This window comes from Eublepharis macularius, chromosome 10 (genome assembly GCF_028583425.1).
Source record: "Eublepharis macularius isolate TG4126 chromosome 10, MPM_Emac_v1.0, whole genome shotgun sequence".
NCBI classification, from domain to species: Eukaryota; Metazoa; Chordata; class Lepidosauria; order Squamata; family Eublepharidae; genus Eublepharis; species Eublepharis macularius.
This window is the reverse complement of record NC_072799.1, coordinates 21901717-21925225: the sequence shown is the minus strand read 5'-3', so window position 1 is coordinate 21925225 and position 23509 is coordinate 21901717. Positions and strand designations below refer to the sequence as shown.

Here is a 23509-nt window from a genome sequence, read left to right as displayed (position 1 = left end):
TGGGGCAGAAGCATGAAGAAATCATGTTGCCACATGAACCCCCATTCCCCTTTGTGCCACCCCCCCTAAGGTTGCCTCCTCTACTTCCACTTGTGGTCCAAAGCAGTAGGTTCAGACTGAGGTCTGGAGAAACCTGAGGTTCCTCAGATGCTTATCAGGAGTTCTTCAATGAGAAGATAATATGCATGTGTGTTGTCAAGTCACAATCGAATTATGGTAACTCCAACAAGAGACTTTCAAGGCAAGTGAGGAGCACAGATGGTTTGCCGTTGACCTCCTTTGCACAGCAACCCTAGTCTTCCTTGGTGGTTTCCCATTCAAGTACCATCCCTGACAAGATCCGACTACACCATGCTGTTCTACCATGCACTGATACGATTATAGATGGAAAATGACAAGGTAATAAATGGTTAAAAAAGCATCCTTGAAAGATATTCCTTGCTGCAATGTACTAAGTGTGAAAGGGAGTGCCTTCAGCACTGCTATCTAATTTCACAAGAATCCACAGGAAAATATAAGTTTAACTGTACAATTTTGTATGCTAAGTTAAAATAATACATTTTATGTTGTTCAATTAGTAAAAGAAGTTTCAACTTTGATAGGAAAGTACTGCATGTATTTTTTTAAAAAAATATATTTTTTTCATGGGTTTGATGTACATGGAAGTCTTGTATATATAGATGCAGTGCAGAATTTCCACTAGAAGAATTATTTCCGTTCATGAAGAGCAATTTGCTTACTTCCTCCTTTTCACTGTCGCCCACAACACTCTACAAAATGCTAAGTGTCCCCTGTACCATAGGAGCAGCGCTTCTGGGGGCATTTGGGGCTTCAGTGGGAAAGGGGAGGCAAGAGAGGAAGTCCTTCTACTCACAGAAGCATTCTGCTGGATCCATTCCCAACTGTTCACAGGAATGCAACTGCATGGAATCAGTGTGATACAGAAATCTGAATAGAGGATTAAGGAAATGGGGTCCCATTCCTCCATTAAGCACACTGGCTGATCCTGAGCCATCACTCTTTCAGCCTAACCTACCTCAGAGTGTTGTTGTAAAAATAAAATGGAGGGGGAGAAAAACCATGTTTGCTGTCCTAAGCGCCTTTGAGAAGGGATATGGGAATAAAAATCTGATAGGTAGCTATTGATATCTGGGTTACATCCAGATTAAACAACAATGTCCACTGTTTCCCCATTCCTGCTGCATCAGGTCAGGGTAGGCAGGAAAGTTCCATTCTGCCGCTAGAAAAATGGGATACAACACACTGGCCATCGTCACACAGCCATAAATTTAGCGCCAAACTAGCACCATCTCCCGTTGAATTCTCACCTTATTCCGGCTCTCTTGCAATTTTGCCATTCTCCCCAATTCACGCTGTGTGACTCTTTATGTTGTCTTTATCCACTTCCATGTGAATGCCCTGGATCGACTATGAACGCTTTGCAACACCAAAACGCTCACTCTCCCCTGATCATCTGTCTCACCTGATTCTCCTGCCCTACACTCCCACAAGCCCCAGTGCGACCCGCAATTAAGCCTCAAAGTAATTTTTTTTTAAAATGTCAGCCTTGTAGCGCTATAACGCTATAGTGCTATTCTGCCATGGGTGGGAAACCTCTGCTACCTATCACGGTTGGCTTTTGGGTTGGCCCAGCACAACATTATAATAGAAGAGTGATATAACGCAAATATGCGGAAAAAATTTTTTTTAAAGGGGGCGGGATTTTTAGGGCCCCGTTTCTGGAGGCACTTTGACTGACTGTCGAATTGCACTTTTTTCTTTTAATGTGACTGACCGGAAGAGCAAGCAGTCGTCAAAAGATGGGAGAATCCGTTCTAATAATGATAACAGAAAAAAGATTTCTAGTGCAAAACTGATGAAGTAAGGGCCCGTGTGATGACGGCCACTGTGTACAACCTGGTATACACAGATAGAATTTCAGTTCTTCCTTTTCTGAAATCTACGTGGATACACTTGCAAGAAGCCAAGGCTATTATCTGTGGAAGAATCCCAAAAGGACAGCTAGGTCATACTATGTGAAGATATTTGCTTGTATAAATCATCACAAAGTAAGAAAGATATTCTTTCAGACATGATAAGTAAGATAGATTCCACTTCCCTCTTCTCCATTCTGACAAAAATACAGGACATCATTACAATGATATGGCTTCTCTTCTCATATCCATCACCTAAAAAGCACAGCACAGCCATTCCTAAGGGGTAGCTGTCTTAGTCTATTGCAGCAAAAATAAACAGGAATCTTCTATCACTAACAAATGTTTATTCAAGTATATCCTTTTATGGACCAGAGTTCACTTCTTCAGATGCAATGAGTAGATATTCACTGTGGATACTGTGCAGGAGGCATAAAAAAACACCCAAGTCAAGGAGCCATGAAACATATTAAGTTCAGGGCAAAATGTTAATAATGTAAAATTGAAACCTAATTAAGAAAATGGGCTCTGCACTTTTCCTGATTACATTTAAATTGTACATCATTACATTTCACCCTTGTATTTCAGGGCTCCTTGATCCTGATCTCCCCCCACCCCACCCAACCCCACCCCGTACACACACCTCCTACATAAAAGTTTTGCATAGTGAGGATCCACTCACTGCATCTGAAGAAGTGAGTTTTAGTCTCTAGTCCATGAAAAGTTATACTGGAATAAAATTCTGTTACTTCTCAAGGCATCCCAAGACTCCTGCTTATTTAAGCTGGAGCTATATTTGACTACCAGCTTCTTATACCATTTCTGATCTCTCTGTGACTTTCAAATAGAAACCCAATAATTGCCAGTCATGTACGTTCACTACCTTCTAAGCCAACAATTTATCTCATTTTCTCTCTCTGCTTCAGCCGCTGTTCTTCCAGCATAAGCAAGCCAGTCATTTTCAAGCCTGACAGACACACAGAAAAAAACACAAATGTATCAACACATAAAGCTGCCTTATACTGAATCAGACCCTTACAGTACAATCCTAAGAAAAGTTACTCCAGTCTAAGCCCATTGAAATCATTGAGCTTAGACTGGAGTAACTCTTCTTAGGATTGCACTCTTAGTTTATCAAGGTCAGTATTTACTACTCCGACTGGGAGTGGCTTTCCAGGGTCTCGGACAAAAGTTTTTCACATCACCTACTACCTGATCCTTTTTAAAGAGGAGATGCTGGGAAATCAACCTGGAACCTTCTACATGCAAAGTAGATGCTCTACCATTGAGCTACGGCTCCCTCCCCAAATAATGTAGATCGCTTGATTTCTAAACGCTCGACAGATTGACAACGGACTCCCAACAATATGAAAGATTTTATCTGTCATAATTTGTGTATGTGAACCAACCCTTGCACATTCTACTTTGCAGACACCACTGGAAGTGAACAAAAGACATTTTAATTGTTTCTTAAGTTTCTCGTGAACCCAATTCAATTATACCCTCAATTTTACTCCGCTTCGAAATCAGAACCTAAGTTCTCTTCTCCTTTTCTAATACATTACTTGGGACTGAGAGTACAGTGTGTACTCCCTCCAGAATATTCCCAAAACATACTTAGAAATCCGTTTTCATGAACAGAAGCTATATCCTAACACTCTTTCTTGATAATAACTAGTTTAAACTATCCTGGATATATCTTAAGAACCACATTTAAAAGAAACTCCAATTGCAATCAGAATTCTTCTAAAAGGTCAGAGCATAAAGCAAATGCATTGATACATACAGTGTATCTACATAGAGTTGCCAGCAATCTATGTCAAGATCTAGGAACTTACAGGAGCAGGGCACGGTGACGTCGCAGCATGTAACACCATAACATCACTTCCAGTTACTTGCCCGGAAGTGATGTCACAGCAATGCTCTAAGAATTACCCAGATTGCTATAGTAGAAATCAGAGATTTTGGAAATTCCAAAAGCATTGTGCCAACTTCATGACATCGCTTCAGGTTCATGATTGGAAGAGACATCATGGCATTGCTGGGTTTCCCCTCATTTTGCTCCCACCGCTTCACCAAGTAGCAGGAGTAACCTGGGGCCCAAGGGTGAGAGGCCATGGTGGGAGACCTGGCATGTCAGTATCTACATAATATGCGAAAACTGGATCAACAGGCAGAAGAAGGTACTGTTTATCAACAGAAATCAGGATAATAATATCAATATTTTTAAAGCTAAGGAATATTGCATCCTATCTGACAACACCAGAATAAAAAAAAAACCCTGTCAATATATTTGTGAGGAAGTCCAACTGGGTCTGGCTGTTACTAAGTGTACAGAACCTAAGACAGGGGTCCCCAATCTTTTTGAGCCTGTGGGCATCTTTGAAATTCTGACACAAACTGATAGGCGCAGCCACAAAATGGCTGCCGTAGAAGGTGAAGCCAGCCACAAAATGCTTCCTGCAACTTACCTGCAGTCACAACCTCTGTAGGAGGCGGAGCCAACCACAAAATGTCAAGGAGTGAGTTCACACATAATTACAATAGTAAATCTTCAACATTCCAGGAATAAGTGCTACTTAACAGATGCCTTTTAAAATGAACATGTTTTAAAGTTTTGGGGTTTTTTTGCATACACACAGCTTGCCTTTAGTCAGAGTGAAGAACCTTGTGCTCTAGTGGCAGGCGCAGCTGCTACCAAACAATTTTTTAAATAAAACCTGCACAATCAATCAGATATCTAATGGCTGCTCAGAAGCCCCATCTGACCCCCTCCCACTCTTTAAAAACACTTGCTAGGCACCAGGAAAGGTGTTGGAGAGTGCTATGGTATCCACAGGTGGCACATTAGGGACCGCTGACCTAACCTCTTCTAAAAAGGCAGTAAAGTCATGGCTAGCTGATGACACTGGAAACAACACTGTGGCAATTAGGGGTTACTTAAGCAAACCTGGGAAGGACAAGGAGGTAGTCTGGAGCAGGGAACAATGGGCCGGAAGCAGTCATCTCAGGAACCAATGAGAATGAGGAGATAGGAGGAAGAATAGGAAACCTATGGAGGGCCTTACAGATCTTGCAGTTATGAGGGCCACAGAAAAGGTCACATCTTTGGAAATGGGTAGCTCACTTGAGCCAACCCATCCCTTAAAAAAATGAGTTTCTTTTTTAAAAAATGAAAAAGTACAGACTGCTAGATTGCATTGGTTGGAAAAGATGCCTTTAAAAGTGGGCTGGAGGAAGGGGGGGGAGAGTTTGAAGGGAAGAACGTTCCCTGCGCTGATTCTAACTAGGGGTGTGCAAAAAAAAAATCGGGTTTCCCGCCTCGGGAAAACCCGAAGCAGAAAAAAAAGAGTCAGAAATAGGGGGTGACTGAAGCAGCAAGCACACCCCTAGTTCTAACTACAAATATATTCCAGAAGAAGGGGGAGTAGAATTTATGAGATATTGGCTGCTTCCACACACGTTGGATAATCCACTTTCAATACTCTTTAGTGAACATTTGAAACTGATTTTCCATGTGTGGAACAAAAAATCCACTTCAAAGGGATTGCGAAAGGGCATTGAAAGTGCATTATTCAACGTGTGTGGAAATGGCCATTGATTAACAGTAGCAAGAACCCATCCCCTTAATCAAGTTAAGGTTGCACTGTTAAGTAGGGATAAGCTTTATTCCAACGATTTACAGCATCAATCATGTGTGACAAAAGCAGGAAGCCAGAGTTATGACCTCAGCAGTGTAAAAGTCCTGACTGTGGACAGCAGAAGACAACACAAGCCAATGATCAGGAAATGTAAAGTAACAAGGAATGAGCAAAACCCCAGAACCACCAAGGAACACTCTTCACCACTGTTTGACTTTGCTTGGCCGCCCTGCTTCTGCTTTCACCATCCGTAAAGGAGAAGCAAGAGGCACAGTGCCTTGCTCTCTATACATGCTTGCTCTCCAAGAAGCATAAAAAAACTGACACTCATTAGGGGCTCACGACACAACAGATGGGGTTCCATGACCCATTCAACCCATCCCATGGGTTGAAAACTGCAATACAAGCATAAGTCACTTCCATACCCTCTCTTTAATCAATTCTGACAACTGACATTTGATCAAGAAATAAGGATCACTGTTTCAATATTGACCTAAAACTATCTTCTGGTAGTGATGCCAGTTATTCTCATTTAAACCTAGTTAGGTTTGTAGTAGACATATCCTGAAATACCAAAACAACTGCATCGGCAGTCAACCATGCAGGATAGATGGCTTTATCAGATGGTTGCTGTTATCTTCACAGTATGCTCAGATTCAGTTGTCAATGAATTTAAACATTACTAACAGAGCAGCTAAACTTTTACAGAATCCTGTTTTAGAAGATAAATGATTCTTTTTGCGAGCTCGCTCCATAAGCATTCAGAAAAGAGAAGCTACTCAACAATGAAAGAGGAGATTAAAAGCGTTGTGTTCTGGCTGCATCTCCATGATTCTGATACTTTCCCAGGCTTCACACACAGCCGCCTTTACCTCCCACGTTAGCACTAGAAGGTCATTCAAGGGAAAGTTTAGGAACAGGGTTAATGTTATATGTCCATCTGAAGGTCTCAATTGTAACAGTTCTAGACAGGACTTTTTTCTGGGGAAAGAGGTGGTGGAACTCAGTGGGTTGTCCTCAGAAAAATGGTCACATAGCTGTTGGCCCCGCCCCCCGATCTCCAGACAGAGGGGAGTTTAGATTGCCCTCCACACCACTGGAGCGGCGCAGAGGGAAATCGCGCTCCATTCTAGTTGTACTTAAATTAATAGAGTCTATCTTACCTCTACCTCAGCTGGTGTTGGCAGCAGTTTGGTTGTTACTGTGGCTTAATTTTCAACAGTAGCATCAAAAATGGGCAAGGAGGGACACTGTTACAGGCAATGACTCCCTAGCCATATTTTCAAAGCATTCATATATTCGTTCAGTATTGTTGCTGCATCGTGTGATGGAAAGAAGCATGAACAAGACTGGACAATTGTGAGCAAGACTGGGCTAAATAAAATGTAGCAGATGATCTCTTCAGCAATCATTACCTTTCAAGACTCTACTAACATGACTATTTCAAACTTCCCTTAATATACATATATATAAATTAAAGGGGGGGGGGGAAACAATCTTTTGGTGACTGCAGGGACAAATCAGAGACAAGAGTAGCCATTACTGAACCTGCACCCCTAGACAATTCCTGAGAAATGTATTGGGAGTACAGAGACTGGAGTACCAAGACTGCATCACTAAACAAGCAAAGCCATTCAGACAAATTCCTAGTATTTATAGAAACCTCAGTTAATCTACAAGTTTCATAACACTTGCCAAAGTCATAGCTGTACTCTCCTACTGAAACCTGACCTTGAGAGCACAACTTGGGACAACAGAGGGAAAACACAGCCATTTTATTACCAGAATATTCTTGCTTTAAAAATGCTGGGGAGGGGGACCCACTGCAGGACCACTGCTGGAGGGACAGGAGCCTCTCCTCCCCCATGCCGCAGTCTTGAGCAGGATCAAGCCCTCCCTCCCCACATTTTTAAAGCCAGAGCATTCCAGCAATAAAATGATGGTAGCATCCCTGGGGATGTTGTACCATCTAATCGAGCCCTGAGATTCTAGTTCAATCCAACAGCCCTGCTAGGCAACACTGGGCCAGAAAAAGAGAAGCAACTTCCCAGTGCCCTTTAGGAGAAAACTTGATTGGTGCAGAATGACAGTTCAAGAAAACGTATGAGCTCCCCAGCAAGAGGACAACAGCCATTGGGCTTTTGGTGACAAACTGTGAACTAACCACATTTTCTTCTCAAGGTAAATTCTTTTCTATTAAAACTTAAATGCAAAGAAGGATGCACAAGTTATAAGGAGAGTCCCAGAACCAACCCTGACCCCCATCAAGCAGGGACAACTAACAACTATGTTTGGATCATAGACTGCTTGATGAACAATAATCTAAACTTTGGCATTGAGCCTTGACAAGCCAATTCATTCTGGGCAGCTGTAAACAGTGAAGGTGCCAAAGTTTAGAACTTGGCAAGTTCAGAAATAAATTCTCCTGTTCAGCCAAGTCTATGCCCTTCCTGAAATTTAGGTGCGTCTTGTAAGAGGGCTGACCCAGCAGTCTCCTCCCTGTCACTGGTCTCATTTCCCAAATCTGATCCTTGAAAAGAGAGCTAACCGGTGGAAGAAGGGAGCAGTGACAGCAGGAGAGACCTTGGCTTGTAACCAGTGATGTGCAAGCAGAAACATAAATTACCAAGTGCTTTCCTCCCTATGTATTATAATGCCCAGAAATGGGTTGCATAAGGTCTTGCAGAAACGGAAATGCAATTGGGGTACTGTAAGTTTGTATTAGTGCAAGTGGCTGCTGCAGTCTCTTCCTCGCATTTCTGCTTGAGCAAACACTCTAGTGCAAGCAGAAATATTGTGCTGGATCCAACCCTACATCTTTAAGGTCTGGGTGTTTTTATGAAGTGCCCATTAACACCAAGAATCACGGGCATCGCCATTTACACAATGCCTTCCGACTTCATCCATTGAGCAGGAAATTATTGCAAAATGATGTCCTGTGCTGGCTGGTTGCAAGGAGGGCGGAACACGAATATGATATAAATAAAATAAATTAATAAAATAAAATAATAAACACCCCCAGGCATCTATTTGAGCATCCATAGCTTTCAAGAGCTACTCAGCTTGCAACTGGTCACATCCTATAAGGGTAAATTATGGAGGTGATCAGGTGATAAGCATTGGCAGGGAGTTTCCCAGGGTTCATCTTATGATCCTGAACAGAACTCTCAGATAGAGTACAGTCCCCCCACACACACACCAAATGTTCTCCATGGAAGCTCAGAAATTTAGAGACAATTCTGAATTAAGATGGGTGGACTTTGCCAACCACTAGATGCTAATTTTCCCATTGGACCACTGATGGTTGGCATACGCATTTGTGTGCAGGCAGGCTGATAAAAATAAGATGGGCTAGTAATATTTGAGAACTGGCCAGCAAGGCTGTATCCTGTTACAAGCCGTGGCAATGTGGGTGATAGTTGACTGTTCTAGTGCCATGCAATGCAAGATGGGATTACTACGTGCTCCAGGGGATCCTTGGAAACTATCAACAGCTTACAAAGTAAAACATAACAAAACTCATAAAACAGCACAGAGCATTAAAAGTTAATGAACTACCAAAAACCCAGCCAGAGCATAGAACAGATCTGAAGAGAGACAAGGAATTTCTATCACAGATCCATTGCGGCCAATAACGCATTACTTTATGTCACTGAATAGTGAGAAGGGCCAATTCCTGGAACGCTTTCTAGTATAATATTGGTATACACAAGATCAAAGAAGCCCCACATCGCCATGCTGAAAAACCTCCCAGTTACCCAACTCCGCCTTTCTCGCTGATTGCACCATGCAAATGAATACAATATAATCAACAGCCAGGACATTCACTGAGCAAAATACAGTACGATCCACAGTTATATCAAGAAACAGATACAGTAGGATATGGTACCAGAAAATTTGAAGACAAGAATAAAACCAAACTCAGAGATGAAACCTTTCTATAAAAAGCATAACTAATTAACATGACATCTTTACGACTCTGTTGGGATGGATCTGGTTTGATTGTGCCATAACCACAAAGAACACTGCCACAACCCACAGCTCTCTTGAACTTTCATTTCAACTGGGTGTGATCAGGAAAGTTTCTCGCTGTATTGTGCCCTATGTGTTGTTTTGCTACTCACTGAACGGCTCTCTGGCACTGAGTTCATTAGGCCAGCTGGGATCTACTTTTAATCCCCCAGATGGCAATGTGGGACCCACTGAGATGCAGGCAGGAAGTAACACAATAGGAAGAGGGGGAGCCCTGCCATTGCTAAAAACAGATCATCTCTACAAAGAGATCATGATGGCATGCTAAGAGAAGAAGGAAGTATGCCCCCCTTGCTATCCATGCATGCAAGCAGCAAAAGACTGGTGGCCGAATAGGGTTCTGGACCCTAAGAAGTGAGGCTCCACAACTCACTAGAAGGAGCCGACCCATGGATTAGAGACCACTGCTTTAGGATAACTGCTTTAAGTATGATACAGAGCAAAGTCCTCAACAGGTTTAGTCACACATCACAGTTCAGTTAGTTTCTGGTTCAGTGGTGCAGGGCAGGCCTCATCTGATAGTCAGAGAAAGGTGATAGGGAAGGTTGCCAGTACTGAGCCATGAATGGTATTCCCATGTCTTTGGTAACTATACAAAGGGGACTCTTTCTTTTCCATCACTCCAGCAGTGGCCCAAGAAAAAAAATGCACCTGCAGCCTTGAAACAAAAAAGACCCTACCAACTTCCATCAACCACATGGGGAAAATAACTATATACATAACCAATGTAGCTATTTTTTATGCATAGGAATGAACACCCTCACTAGTGTTTCTGTGCCGCTTCTACACAATGGAATTTGTCCAAGAAAGCTGTTTCCTTTCCTACTCTCCGATTTTGCAATCTATAAAGACTTTTCTGCCTGAAACACAAACAAAATGAAGGTGCCTTATAACAAATCAAGACGACTGATCCATCTAGATCAGTGCTGTCTACTCCGATAGGAAGCTGGTGTACAGGATTTCAGGCAGAGAAAGGTCTTGTCCACTACCTATTTCTTAAGATCCTGTAAGTGAAGATATCAGGGACTGAACCTGGGAACTTCTCCAAGCTAAAACATGTTCTCTGATACTGAGCCACAGCCTTCTCTTTGTTGATAACAAAATGAGGCTCTCCCTGCACAGTTTCAATATAGGGAAATTGACAAGAATGCTGAAGTTCTCCTGGAATGGGAATTTAGAGACTGGACTGCTTACCATTGGGGAGAAAAGCAACTATAACCATGCTGGACATGACCTCTATAGTGTATATTTTTTACAAAAGGAATTTTTAAAACTACAGTTTTAAAGTTTGATGTTTAGTTCACATAAATCTATAATGTATATGAGCAGCAGGATGCTGGGTAATTTAGTAGCCTGGTTAACTGAGAGTGTCTCTACATGAGACATCTGACACGTGAAGAACACGTCGGGAGAGATGCAATGTTAGCCGGGAAGGGTAGTTTAAAAAGACAGAGCCAGCGGCAGGGCAAAGGTTTTGCTATACACTGGAGCTGTGTGAAGGGGCTGTGAAATGCCAGAAGGGAAACTTCAGCCCATTACAACCTCTCCAGGTCCAAGCCCAGCTCTTGAAGGCAGCTCCAGCCCATTTCCATTCTTTGCTGCCCTCTAGTTGTGATCCCACACAATTTTAGACTGGAGAGGTGAAATTGACAGAGCCTTTGGGGAGGTGAAGATGAAATTAACAAACCCTCTGAGGAGCAACTTCCACTGGCTCTATCTATTTAAGCTACGCTTCCCAGCTAACATTGCGTCTCCCTACACTTGATGAACATGCACCAAGGCATCTTGTGTACAGAGACTCTGAGATCCTTTCAGCAGGAGATGCCAAGGAGTGAGCCTGGAACTTTGAGCATACAAAGCATGTGTTCTTGTCACTAAATTTCAGATCATACCCGTCTTTCCCCCTATGTTCCTGCCATCTTTCCCCATACATTCCATACCCATCTTCTCCCATATGTTCCTGCCTGGGAGTTAAGATCACAGGGAGAGGCCCTCCTGATTGTTCCATCAATCAAAGAAGCTTGGTTGGTGGGTATACAAGAGAGGGTCTTTTTGATATCAGCTCCTTGAACAATCTCCCCAGGAAAGGGCACCAGCACCACCACCCCCTGATCTTCAGAAGACAGCTGAAGACTGTTTTATTCAGGGTGGCATTGGTTTAGCCAGATCTGACAAAAACTGGGCACATTTGACTCCCATTTTATTACAAGGAAAAGGAAGCACAAGAAATAGATGGGAATGAAGTGTTACTTTTGACAGGATAGAGCCAAGCATTTTAAGTCCTTAACCAAGGACACAACACTTTATGAAGATAGAGGAAGAATGTGAAAATGGATTTCCTACGTAATTTACCATCATACCTCTCTGGTATATTCTTGTGCTTGAAAAAGTCTGATGCTGAAGAACTGGAAAAGCAATCCCACATTTATAATTATATTTATAATTCCATATGTATAATTATAATTAGAGCTGCTATGCAAAAACAGAACTCAAGGCCAAACCAGACATAACATTCAAAGGAATTCTGGGAAAAGCCAAAAGAGCTTTTGCTTCCTATGGGCTATGAGCCAGCTGGGTCCCATCGAATGATACACAGACACATCTCATTTGGTTGTAATGGCCACAACTTTACTGATTACAGCCCCTCAGGGGACTGGCAAGGCATAGGACAGCGGATCCCCGGCATCCAAAGGCCCTTCACTGTTTGATGCGTTGTTCCCCACCAATCCTGCTGGTGGCAACCACAGGATGGCGAGTGATGTTCTGCCACCAAAAGCTGCTGGGCGGCCCTTGCCACCTCCCTAGACCACAGGGATGAGCTGCCCATTATGCACTGCTCACCCCCCTGGATCCTGCCCAATGCCTCAAAACTGCCAAACCACCAAAAGTTCTGACTGGCCACCCCAGCTGCCCCAAAACTAAGGGAAGGTGGGTGGGAAAGCATTCTTCTCCTGTGACTGTTGGTGGGAATGGTGCTGACCACACGTCTTCCTATGGAAGAGGGTCTCTTGGTGGGCTCCTCCTCCTCCATAGCTGACCTTCACCTTGACCTAGCCTAGCCCTCAGAGGCCACACGAGCTTCCTTTAGACAACATTTCATGTGGAAATTTCATACATTCCCACTAGCAAATCTATACTTCAAAATGAAACTTTACTTATAGAAAGAACATGAAGAGAAGAAAATGAAGACTGCTTATTCCCTTAGTGATCCATGCCGAAACAATTTGGGCCATTTTTTGTCACTGAGAAAGCATCAGCAAAACTCAAAGCACCTGTTTAATTTCTGACTTACACGCTACTGTTATAAACAGAAGAGTCTTTCTAGAAAATGTGACAGCAATTCTATTTCAACTCCAGCCAACTTTTCCTCATCTCCGCCCAATTCAATGACGCAGGTATATGTTGGCTTAGGGACTGAGACTGGGGGGAAATTAAATCAAAGAAGTTCCAAGGGAATGACTGCTAAGCAGAATTCCCAGCCTTAAATGTACAACTCTCTGAGCATGTGCAGAGTGTAAGAGCTTCCATAAAGAATCAGATGATGCAACACCAGCAAATCTGGGACTTGGGCAAAGGTTGTGCATGAGTCACGGCCTTGGAGCAAAACAGACATGCCAGTAACATTCGGGGGCTTTTTCCTTTTAAAAATGTATAGACTTGATAACTGAAATCAAATATAATCCCAAGAGATTTCCACATAAATAAAGGATTTTCCTCGAATGCTGAAGAAAAAAAATAAGACCTAGCAATGAATGAATGAATCAGAAACATTCCACACATCCCTATAATAACAAATATCACTACATTCGAAGGTTTTCAAACAGCATATTTTGGATTGTGATTGCCATACCACAAGGCATGCTAGATATTTGCCGGAGTTGTTAGGCTGAAATACCTAGCCCACCTTCCAACCTTAGCTCCCACTGGACCTACTTCAGTGAGACCCACTTCTGCATAAACATCCATCCAGTGCTGAAATCTTACCAGCTAACAGATGGCTGGAGACACAAGGTGTAAATCCACCATGCATCGCTGCTGTTGTGCATCCTCCAGTTGTGGAAATGTGGCTTGTGTAGGTTTGGCGCGCAGCCCTTACTGAAATGAACTGAAGTTGCAACTCAACAGCACACGCTGAATTCCATCCCAACTTTCCTTCAGCTGATCCATGACTGCATTCCTCCTTCTGCATATGTACAAATACACACCCACACTAATCCTCATTAGACTACTTAAAGGGCAAAATCAATGGACACACTCATATCACTAAATATTAAAATATGAGACTCTCCATAGTGGAAGATATGAGCCAGACACAAATTGTGCAGTTGGCTGGAAATGCCACCTAATCCCTGCTTAATTAAAGCAGTGTTCTCAACTTCTGTTGTGTTTAGGGAGCGAAGAGTATAGGACAACCGATGTACGAAGGAAATAGCAGGCAGCGTAGCTAATCTTGAAGACTTCGGAGCTTTTGAGCTGCATAAATCAGAGCGACTTTTTGAATAGCCTCATAAAACACAATATCATTGCCATTCTGCACACGGCTTTCCAGTTCTTCCTACAGCATACAGATCATTAGGAAACTTCTAAGCAATCAAGTAATGTGAGTCTGATGAAATTATTCAATCAATGCATAGGGTAAAGGAAATAGCATAATGCAGCCCTGCATAGTTTCAGTATGTCAAAAAGGGTCCTTTCTTCCTTAATATGCATGCTCAGAAAAAAATTACAGTGGAGGTGACGGGGTTTAGCATTCATAAGCATGTTTAGTGTAGTCTTTCTGAACTGCCTGTCCCTATCTGTAATACTCAAGTCAGCAGAAACACATAAACTATAATAACCCTCTCCATGATCAGAGAAACAGCCTGTGCCATGTATGCCTTAAGCATGCCTCGAACATACGAGACCATCAGTTAGAGAAGGGCAGGTGTTTGCCTAGGAAAGTATATGTTTATAAACTCCACCTGCTGCCTCACATATTAATCACAGATTTCCAACCTCAGGCATCCATTCTTGATGTAGCCAGCTAATAAGCATTTGTTAAGACAGACTCACATTCTAAAAACATAACCTTAATGCCAAAGGTATTAAATATTCTGTACACAGTTAAATTTCAGGCAGAAAGAGGGAGAGAATGCAATTTGCAACATTCTGTTGGTGGATTCCCAGTCTTCTTCCACATACAGAGTCACATTTGTGTCCATGTGTGATACATTTAAGTACATTTTCATATACTTCTAAAGTGTTGTATTTATCAGTTTTGTTTTGTTCACCGACTCCAGGTGTCTGTAATACCTGCTTTTCCATTGGTGTACAGAATTTTAAACTCTAATACATGCATTGTTTTTCTCCCCTCATCCATACGTCCAATATCAACACAAGCCCTCTCCTGAAATTTCAAATGAACTAAAAAATGGGTTTGCATCCTCCTTGCTTGAATGTGTCTCCTGCAAGATAGGGGTTCACCAGAAAATCCCAGCTGGGATAACATTTTCAAAGTCAGGGGTTTGTGTTGGGTTTTTCTCAGCTTTTGAAAGAACTGCTGAGTTTAGCTGCTGACCCAATTTAACGTGAAAACAGTTGCCTAGTCCAAGCATCTTATTTTGCCTCGTCCTGTAAAAGACTGAATGCTCCGGATGACGATTATCAATTTTCCAGTTTCACAGCAACATAAAGCCATGTATAAAAAGAGCTAATCCTCTTGTCAAATGTACTAATTGTCTTTCCAAGTGAAATTAATTGTCGGAGAAGCCACTTGGTCTCCTCCCCTCCCCCTTCTAAGCAAATGCGCTTCATTGCTACATCTAACCTCCAATAGTTAAAAAATAAATTACATAGTGCTGTATTTACCAGTTATAAATAATTAAACCGGGCAACCGATAAACATAAACAGCAATTAACATGAAGAGAAAGGAAGGAACGGTTTGATGCTAAACCACAGTGCAACAGTGCAGGCAACTGTTCGCTTAGTGAAAAGGAAGGACAAGATGGGTCCACGCCTGTAGTTTTGCTGCACAGTAAAAGTATTCATTGCACAAATCATTGTTAATGTATGCAGAAATTCACCCCAGCCCCTTTCCATACAGAGGGATTGTAACACTGCCCAGTCATAACAATGCACACATTGTCCCTCAAAGCACCTTTCTCCAGGAGTTTTCAACTTCCCCCCACAAATGTGGTTAATAAATCATACACTATCTCACTTCTAGAGTAAGACTGACGCCCTTCATGAACCCATATCATGTTCAGCGCTCCTGGCAAGCAACTGGCGCTAAGATCCCTGGTGGGCAAGACTGAGCCCTAAAGAGCTCCTCCAGCCTGACACCCAGGCTATTGGGGATCTTTGCCAAAAAGCAGGCAAACTTCCCAAATCCTAGCCTGGTTTTGGTATTTGGCTTTATTCAAAGCTAGGATTTTCCCAGCTCTGATCCTCTTCGCTAAAAACATCACAGCTGGCAGACATGTTTACAAAGGAGAACCTCTGAAGTCGGAGAGACTCAGCAGACACCAAAGGGGGGGGGATTGGCACCAGCTCTTGGAGAAGGCGCTCCATTTGGACTTAAGCCCTGCAGGAAGGGCCCAAGAGCACCCCCAACTCTGCTTATACCTGAGAGCAGCTGCTCATCCCTGCCCCCTCCCCATCTGGCTAGCAGGGAGATTTCTGAGGCTTCCCTTCCCCATTTGGCATATTTGGTGCTCCTCTCTTGCAAGCAAAGGACCTCTTCCTTTCCACGCACTGCGTGTGCTGCTTGCAAAGCAGTCAGCAATACAGAGAGCGAAGGGGGGGGGGGAATCAGAGCGTTTTTGTACTAAGCATATAGCCTTACATTTTTAAAAAAAGGGGGGGAGTGGGGACAGTTGGAGATTTCACAGAAGCGGGGAGGGGGGGAGAATAGAAGACAGCATTTTTTTAAAAAATGCAGGGATCTTGGGCTAGAGGGGATGCAGTCTTCCCCCTCCCCTTCTTCTCTCCTGTGGCTGCTAAATGTGGGCTTCAGGCTGAGCTTACTGCAGAAAGCTCCGTGAATCATAATCACACCCCCCCCCCCCCAGACGTTCAAGTCCCGGAGTGGCCTCCAGGCTGCTGCCAATAGGTGGGGCCCCAAAGCCTCTTTAAGGCCGGTTCCTTTAACGCTTGCAATGCTGGGCTGGACCACACACTCCTGGCTGGGCGATCGGGGCAAGGGGGGAGGGGGGGGGCTGTCCCACTGCCTTTCTCCCATCTCCTGCTCTCCTGCTAGATGGACGGGATAGGCGAGGTTGGAAAACCCGGGTTGCAAAAGCCGGAGAGAGACCGGAGGCTGCGCTTGCTGGGGGTGCGGGGCGGGGGGGGGAACAGACCACCGCAGCACCGGGTGTTGCACGCCGCCACCGCCGGAGGGAGGTGAAATGCAACGGGCTCTCTCCTCCCCGTTTGCAAAGATGTGCTTGGCGAGATGCAAGCGCTCACGCTGCCAAACCACCTGTTCCTCCGAGGCCAGGGTCTGATGGTGGACCCTTGCAAGCCTTATCCTATATGAGACTTGGAGCGGCGGGGGGGAGGCGTAATTCAGGCTTCCCCTGCTGGGGTGCAACAGCAGCAGGAAACCCAAGAGCTCAAAGGGGAGGGGAGCTCGTGTGTGCTTGAGAGGCAAACTCTGCCCGGTTCCCTTCATTTCCCCCCTCCATCGAAAAGAAGCGCCCCCCCTTAAAGGTTTGAATTAACATCTAACTTCACCATAACATTCAGAATTGGCCTCCAACTTCACCATCACATCTAACTTAGCCACAGCAATGCAACATACCCAAACAAAACCAAAAAGCAGCCCGTTTGGGGCGATTTCTTGCGGGGCAAGAATTTTGGAGAGCTGCTCCAATGACACTGCTTCCAATGGGAAAGATCCCGCGACGGAGAGCAGCTTGCCGCGCAGAGGGCGGCTGCCTGAGGAACAGCGTTCCGGGTTAGGCTTGGGGGTTCTCTTTCCGCCTTACCGATATGAATGATCGAATCCGCCCGCGCCGCTTCCCAGGTTCGAGTCCAACAGACGGCCACCAGCAAAGCGAAGGGGAAAACTTCCATCTCCTGCACTTCGGGCGAGCAGAGCCGGGGGTGGGGAGGAAGGGGCAGGAGGTGAGCAGGAAGCAGCAGCCGGAGGAGCCGAGAAGAGTTTGAGAAGAAGCCTTTCGATCCCGCCCGGCGTCTGCCCCCCGAAGAGAGACCTGCAGCCGGCTGGGAGAGAGAGAAGCCGATCCAGCCCGGTTGGGGAAGCCTCTTCGCTGCGAGCCCCGCGTCACTTCGGGGGGCGGCCGGGCATCGCCAGAGTTGCGGGGAGTTGCTGCAGCAAATCCATCCAGCCCCTCGGGGGTGTCAGTGGGGCAGCCTCCGCTGTGCTCATCACACCAGCCTTACGCCTCTTGCATTTCTTCTTGGAAACAACCCAAATATATATGTGTGTGTGTGTGTGTATTATTTTCCTCCAGCAGGCAGCCGCTCAGCCAGGTGGCCCCCGCCGCTTCCAGCACGGCAACTTGCAACCCGCAAACCGAGCAACCTTTCCAGCCACGCAGTTCCCCCCACCCCCAGCCTAGCCCAGCCCAACCAACCCGGCCCCGGGAAAAAAGAACTCGCCTCCCTTTGGACGGGGGGCCGGATTCTGCAACGGCAAAGGGGGAAAGCGGCAGGCTCCTTCTCCAAAAGCGCCCCCCCCTTCCCAAAAAAAACCCAAAGTGAACTTCAAGGCAATGCAGCTGCGGGAATGCAGAGCTGGAGAGGCGGGAGGAAGACTTGATCTTTTCGCGCCCCAAAGCAAGCAAGCAACCGACCGCCTTGCAAAGAGGAAAAGGAAGAGCCCGACTCCGGTGTGGGTACCCGAGATGGCAAGATCTGGAGCGCGGAGGGAAAGACTCGGCGGCGGGTCTTGGTGGCGGGGGTCTTCTGCAGCAGCGGCAGCCGCCGGCCACGAAGAGGCTTCGGAGCTCGCTCGGCTGGCGGGGTGCGGAGAGTCCGAGCTGGCAGCTCCACCGCTAGCCACTAGCACGTTGCTTGGAAATGGATCGCCGAAGAGAGAGGGCGAGCAAGAGATAAGTGCTATCAGCCAGCAAGAGGAGAGGCGAGAGAGAGAGAGAGAGAAGACAGCGGCTGTCTTACAATCACCTTCTCCCCCTATCTGCAATACCAGGGAGAAACCAAACAGGCTTCAGTCGGCTGGCTTGCGAATGCTCTGCTGCAACTGGGTGGAAAGCAACAGAGAGAACCAGTGGATCCCCCCCAAAAATGATACGGAAATGAACGCAAGGCAAGAGGGCAAAAAGATCCGAGTGTGTGGATGGGAGGGTGTAGTTGGTGTGTGTGGGGGGGATACATTGGGATACATTTAACCTTGTAGCTCCATCAGAGCTCTTTCCACTTGAAAGCTGAAGGTGTCTTGGAAAAGTGAGTCAGGGTCATGACTTCCAAGAGATGAAGACACTGGGGGAAGCGGTGGGGGGGTTAAGAAGGTATCCGGGACACCTAATTCCAAAGGGAGGTAAAAAAAATAAAGATCTAGCAAGCTATTAATATGTGGTTAATTATCAAAGTTTTTGATGAGTTTGTTCACAATGGACTCTTTTCTGCTGGGAAATTACCCGTGGGAAGGGACGACATGATCGTGGCCAAGGGAGAACAGCGCTAATAGCATCATGAATATGTTATAAAACCATTGCCTGAATGCTCCCTAGCTGGAGACTGTACAATATGGAAGAATATTCATTCAGCCAAGGAGGTCACACAGAAGGTACATAACCAATGTATAACTTTACTGGAACCGCAAAAAGTACATCAGGAAGAAAAGTTGGATTGACCTGGCCTGGATGGTGCAGAACCCCAATTTAGAATGGACTTCCACAATGCATGGGACACAATGGATGGTAACTGTCACCAGTCAGTTTCTTTCTGCTGGAGATGGACTGCTGAACCTGGTTGAAACACGTACTGAGTTTGTGGGTACAGATGCTTTGTGGTCTCAAAGCTGACCTTCCGTCTGCTGTACTTCTGCAGGCGGCTAGTTTCGTCCTAACCTGACACGCTCTCTCAATATGTCCATTTGGTACTCTACATTTCTAAACTGGCAGGTTCGCCATTCATGGGGTGTTCCACAGCCATCATGATGCCCCAGAGGTACTTACCTGGTTCACTCACAGCATCTGCTCTGATTGGGGGCCTGTTGTATTGTGCCGTCAATATCCATTGGTTGCAGATCAGGATTCGTTTTAGATATTTATATCCCGCTTTTCTCCGCTGCAGGTCTTTACCATGCAAACCGCAGACCAAGTGATTACCCAGTATCACCTCCAGGTCTGAGAAACTGCAGTGCTGAACCAGTTGCTAGTCTTCAGACAGAGACATGTATGAACACTAGAGCCATGCTGGATCAGACCAAAGGCCCATCCAGTATAGCATTCTGTTCCCACAGTGTCCAACCGGCTGCCTCTAGGAAGCCCACAAGCAAGATGACTGCAACAGCATCCTCCCACTGCCGCCCCCTATACTCTCAAGCAACTGATATAAAGAGGCATATTGCCTCTGGTACTGGAGGGAGTAGATATCCATCTTGACTAGTGTCAGGCTATGGATGACAGGATACAGCAGATAGATCTCTGGACCACTGCAGCAAGACACAAGTTCTTGGTCAAATGGCTTTTATTCAGAAATCAGATCATTTCCATATACAGGTCAATAGGATTACTTAGAAGCAAGGTAGACATCTAAGCAGCATGAGTAGTTGTTGTTAGGAATGACATCATATGAGAGAACCTTCTCGTTTAACATTTGAGTTTGCTCCTTTCCTCCCTCTTTGGTGCTCTCCTGGTGTGAGAACATTCTACATATTTGTGATATCAACTTGAGCTACTAGGAAACAAGACATAGCAAACAAGACATAGCAAAGTCTGGGAAGGAACACAAGGTCATAAACACCAGAAGCTGTTACAGTCCAACAGATAAACACCTGTGAAATCCTGAGAAAGAAATAGTTATGACACTAGCAAAGTGATATTGAGTTACAGCAGGATACATTTTGTTCAGCACAACAGAATCAAAATTGGCATGGATGGAGCTCTGACATGACAACTAGTAGCCATCATGACTTAGATAAGCCCTAAGAGACACTTTATGCTAAGCCCCACTTACACATGTAGAAGGCATTGTGTTATGCTTTTTCAGAAGGCTCCAGTAAAAAAATGTTCTCTTAAGATAGTCATGATATCCATAAGGAATGTTAGAAAGCTGAGCTGATGCTAGGAGAACCTGTGTCAGACCAACCTCATCTCCTTCTGTGACTGAGTGGCAGGCTCATTGGATTGAGGGGATGCTGTGATGTAGTTTATCTGGATTTCAGTAAAGCTTTTAACAAGGTTCCTCATGATGTTCTGATGGGTAAAATGGTGGACTGTGGACTGGACTCTAGGATGGTTAGATGGATAGGGAACTGGCTGGACAACGGCACCCAAAGATTAGTTGCCAGTGGCATCACATCTGTTTGGAGGGAGGTATCCAGTGGAGTGCCACAGGGCTCGGATCTGGGCCAAGTGCTTTTCAATATTTTTATAAATGATCTGGATGAGGGTGTGAAGGGACTACTCATTAAATTTACATATGAAACCAAACTGGGAGGAGTAGCAAACACCGTTGAAGATAGGGATAGAATTCAACGAGATCTGAACACCCAGGAAGAGTGGGCAGATTTGAATAAGAAGCAATTTAACATGGATAAGTGCCTGGTTCTCCACCTGAGTAACAAAAATGCAAATCATGCATACTGGATGAAGGATACTGCTTCTGAGTAGCAGTGTGTATGAACAATATCTTGCTATACAGGTGGATGGGAAACTAAATACAAGCAGTCAGTATGATGCTGCCCCCCAAAAGGCTAATGTAATCTTGGGATGTGTCCATAGAGGCATAACATCCAAATCACAGGATGTCATCGTCCCACTATATACCGCGTCGGTCAGGCCCCACCTGGAGTATTGTGTGCAGTTCTGGAAGCCTCACTTAAAAAAAGATGTGGACAAACTGGAACAGGTACAGAGGAGAGCAACCAGGATGATAAGAGGCTTGGAGACCAAGCCCTAAGAGGAAAGACTCAGGAACTTGGAAATGTTCAGTTTGGAGAAGAAGAGGTTGAGGGGAGACATGATTGCTCTCTTTAAATATTTAAAAGGATGTCACTTGGGGGAGGGGAGGGAGCTGTTCCTGTTGGCAATGGAGGGTACGACTAAAAACAATTGATTTAAACTACAGGAGGGAAGGTACCAGACATTAGGAAAAACTTCTTCACGTTAAGAGTAATTTAGCAGTGAAATTGGCTGCCTAGGGATGTAGTGGGTTCTCCTTCATTGGCAGTCTTCAGGAAGTACCTGGATTAATACTTGTCGGGAATGCTTTAGGCTGTTCCTGCATTGTGCGGGGGGTTGGTCTAGATGATTTGTAAGGCACCTTCCAGTTCTATGATTCTAAGTCAAAGATTGCTGACCTACAAACCCTGAGCAATACAACATGTTTTCTAAGTCCATCTAGTAAAGTCTCATGGTGAGTGGGGATTTGAACCGGGTCCTTGATTGACACTCTTAACTACTATACCACAAATGAGCTCTGAAAACCCTCTGTTAGGGTTGCTAGATACCTAGGGCGGGGGGGGGGCTCCTGTCCCTCTAGGAGAGGCTTAATGTGATGTCATATCTCCATTCTATGAAAGGCTTCAGTGGCCCCTTTCCACACATTAAGCCTATATTAAAGGGATGGGTCATTTTAATCCTATAGGCTTACCTGCCGTAAGTGGGTCATGGCTTTGACCTCTTTCAGCCCTGATACTTATAAATATTTCTCTGGCAGCATCTTCAGCAATATTGACACCAGTATATTGACGTCTCATTATACAAATTAAATGCTCACAAGACAAAATGGATGGCTAAAACGACTTGTGTGTGTTAAATTTAAAACTTTGGGCCAACTCCAGGTTTTGCAGTCTGAGCCTGTGCAAACCTATTGCAGCACTGTATCACCTCAGTTTTTGTGTAAAGAGTGGCCTACATGAAAATCATCTCCAGCTCAAAATTTGTCATTCTGACAGCGCTAATAAAATGTTTCCTCCCCAGCCTCCCCACTTGAGGCTGGGGAGGAAGAGGTTTCCTCATAACTGAATCTTTCTTTATAAAATGAATGATCTTCACATACAAAACTAGCATACCAAACAGGAGGTTATGCTGGAATTTGTTCCCCCAACATCTAGCTTTCTGTATGTTGGGATGTTTCTGTTTTTCTATAAGATGGTATGAGGGAGTCACATGGCATTGTAAATGTGTGGTTCCTTCCAGTGCCCGTGTCACACTTCATGGAGGCCAGCGCACAATTTGCCATCTTGTGTCACTGGAGTGATGTGAGGCCTGAGCACGAATGAAGAAAGGCTCCTGTTCCAGTGTGGTAACATATCAGACCTGAAAGATAACAAACTCCTGATCTAGTGCAGTAACATATCAGAAATGAAAGATAACAAACTATTCAGACATGGAAACTTTTAGTATTTGGTTTTCTTGTGCATGTGTGGAGTCTTCATCCCCCATCTAAAAATTTAAGATGGTACCTGTGAGGAGATGGCAGCGCCTCAGCCTGACAGTATCCGAACTGGCCTACTAATAACTAACGTAAAACCTGGGCCTGAGCTTCACCCATTTGTTAAATGGGGATTCAAGTGATACGTCTTATAAGATAGATGTGGTGTGAGGTAAAATTAGGAAGCCAACAGCCCATAGTGTCCTAGGTGAGCTAAAGATTTAAATATCAAATGACTGCTGTCTTGGGATTGTGGAAGGGAGGTTTCTATGGCAACAGACATGGGCAAATATTTTCTGCCCTATCTGCTTCATTGTCCTAGGAGCCATTTTCAG

General features: G+C 44.7%; 1 protein-coding gene across 1 annotated transcript in view; it reads right to left on the bottom strand.

Moving 5' to 3' along the window:
* GRID2 (glutamate ionotropic receptor delta type subunit 2) overlaps positions 1-17663 on the bottom strand; it is a 1267968-nt gene extending 1250305 nt beyond the window's left edge. Inside the window, exon 1 of the mRNA XM_054990367.1 lies at positions 17576-17663. Coding sequence (XP_054846342.1) covers positions 17576-17663 — 88 coding nt within the window. The remainder of the gene's footprint in view (positions 1-17575) is intronic.
* Positions 17664-23509: the final 5846 nt, after the last annotated feature.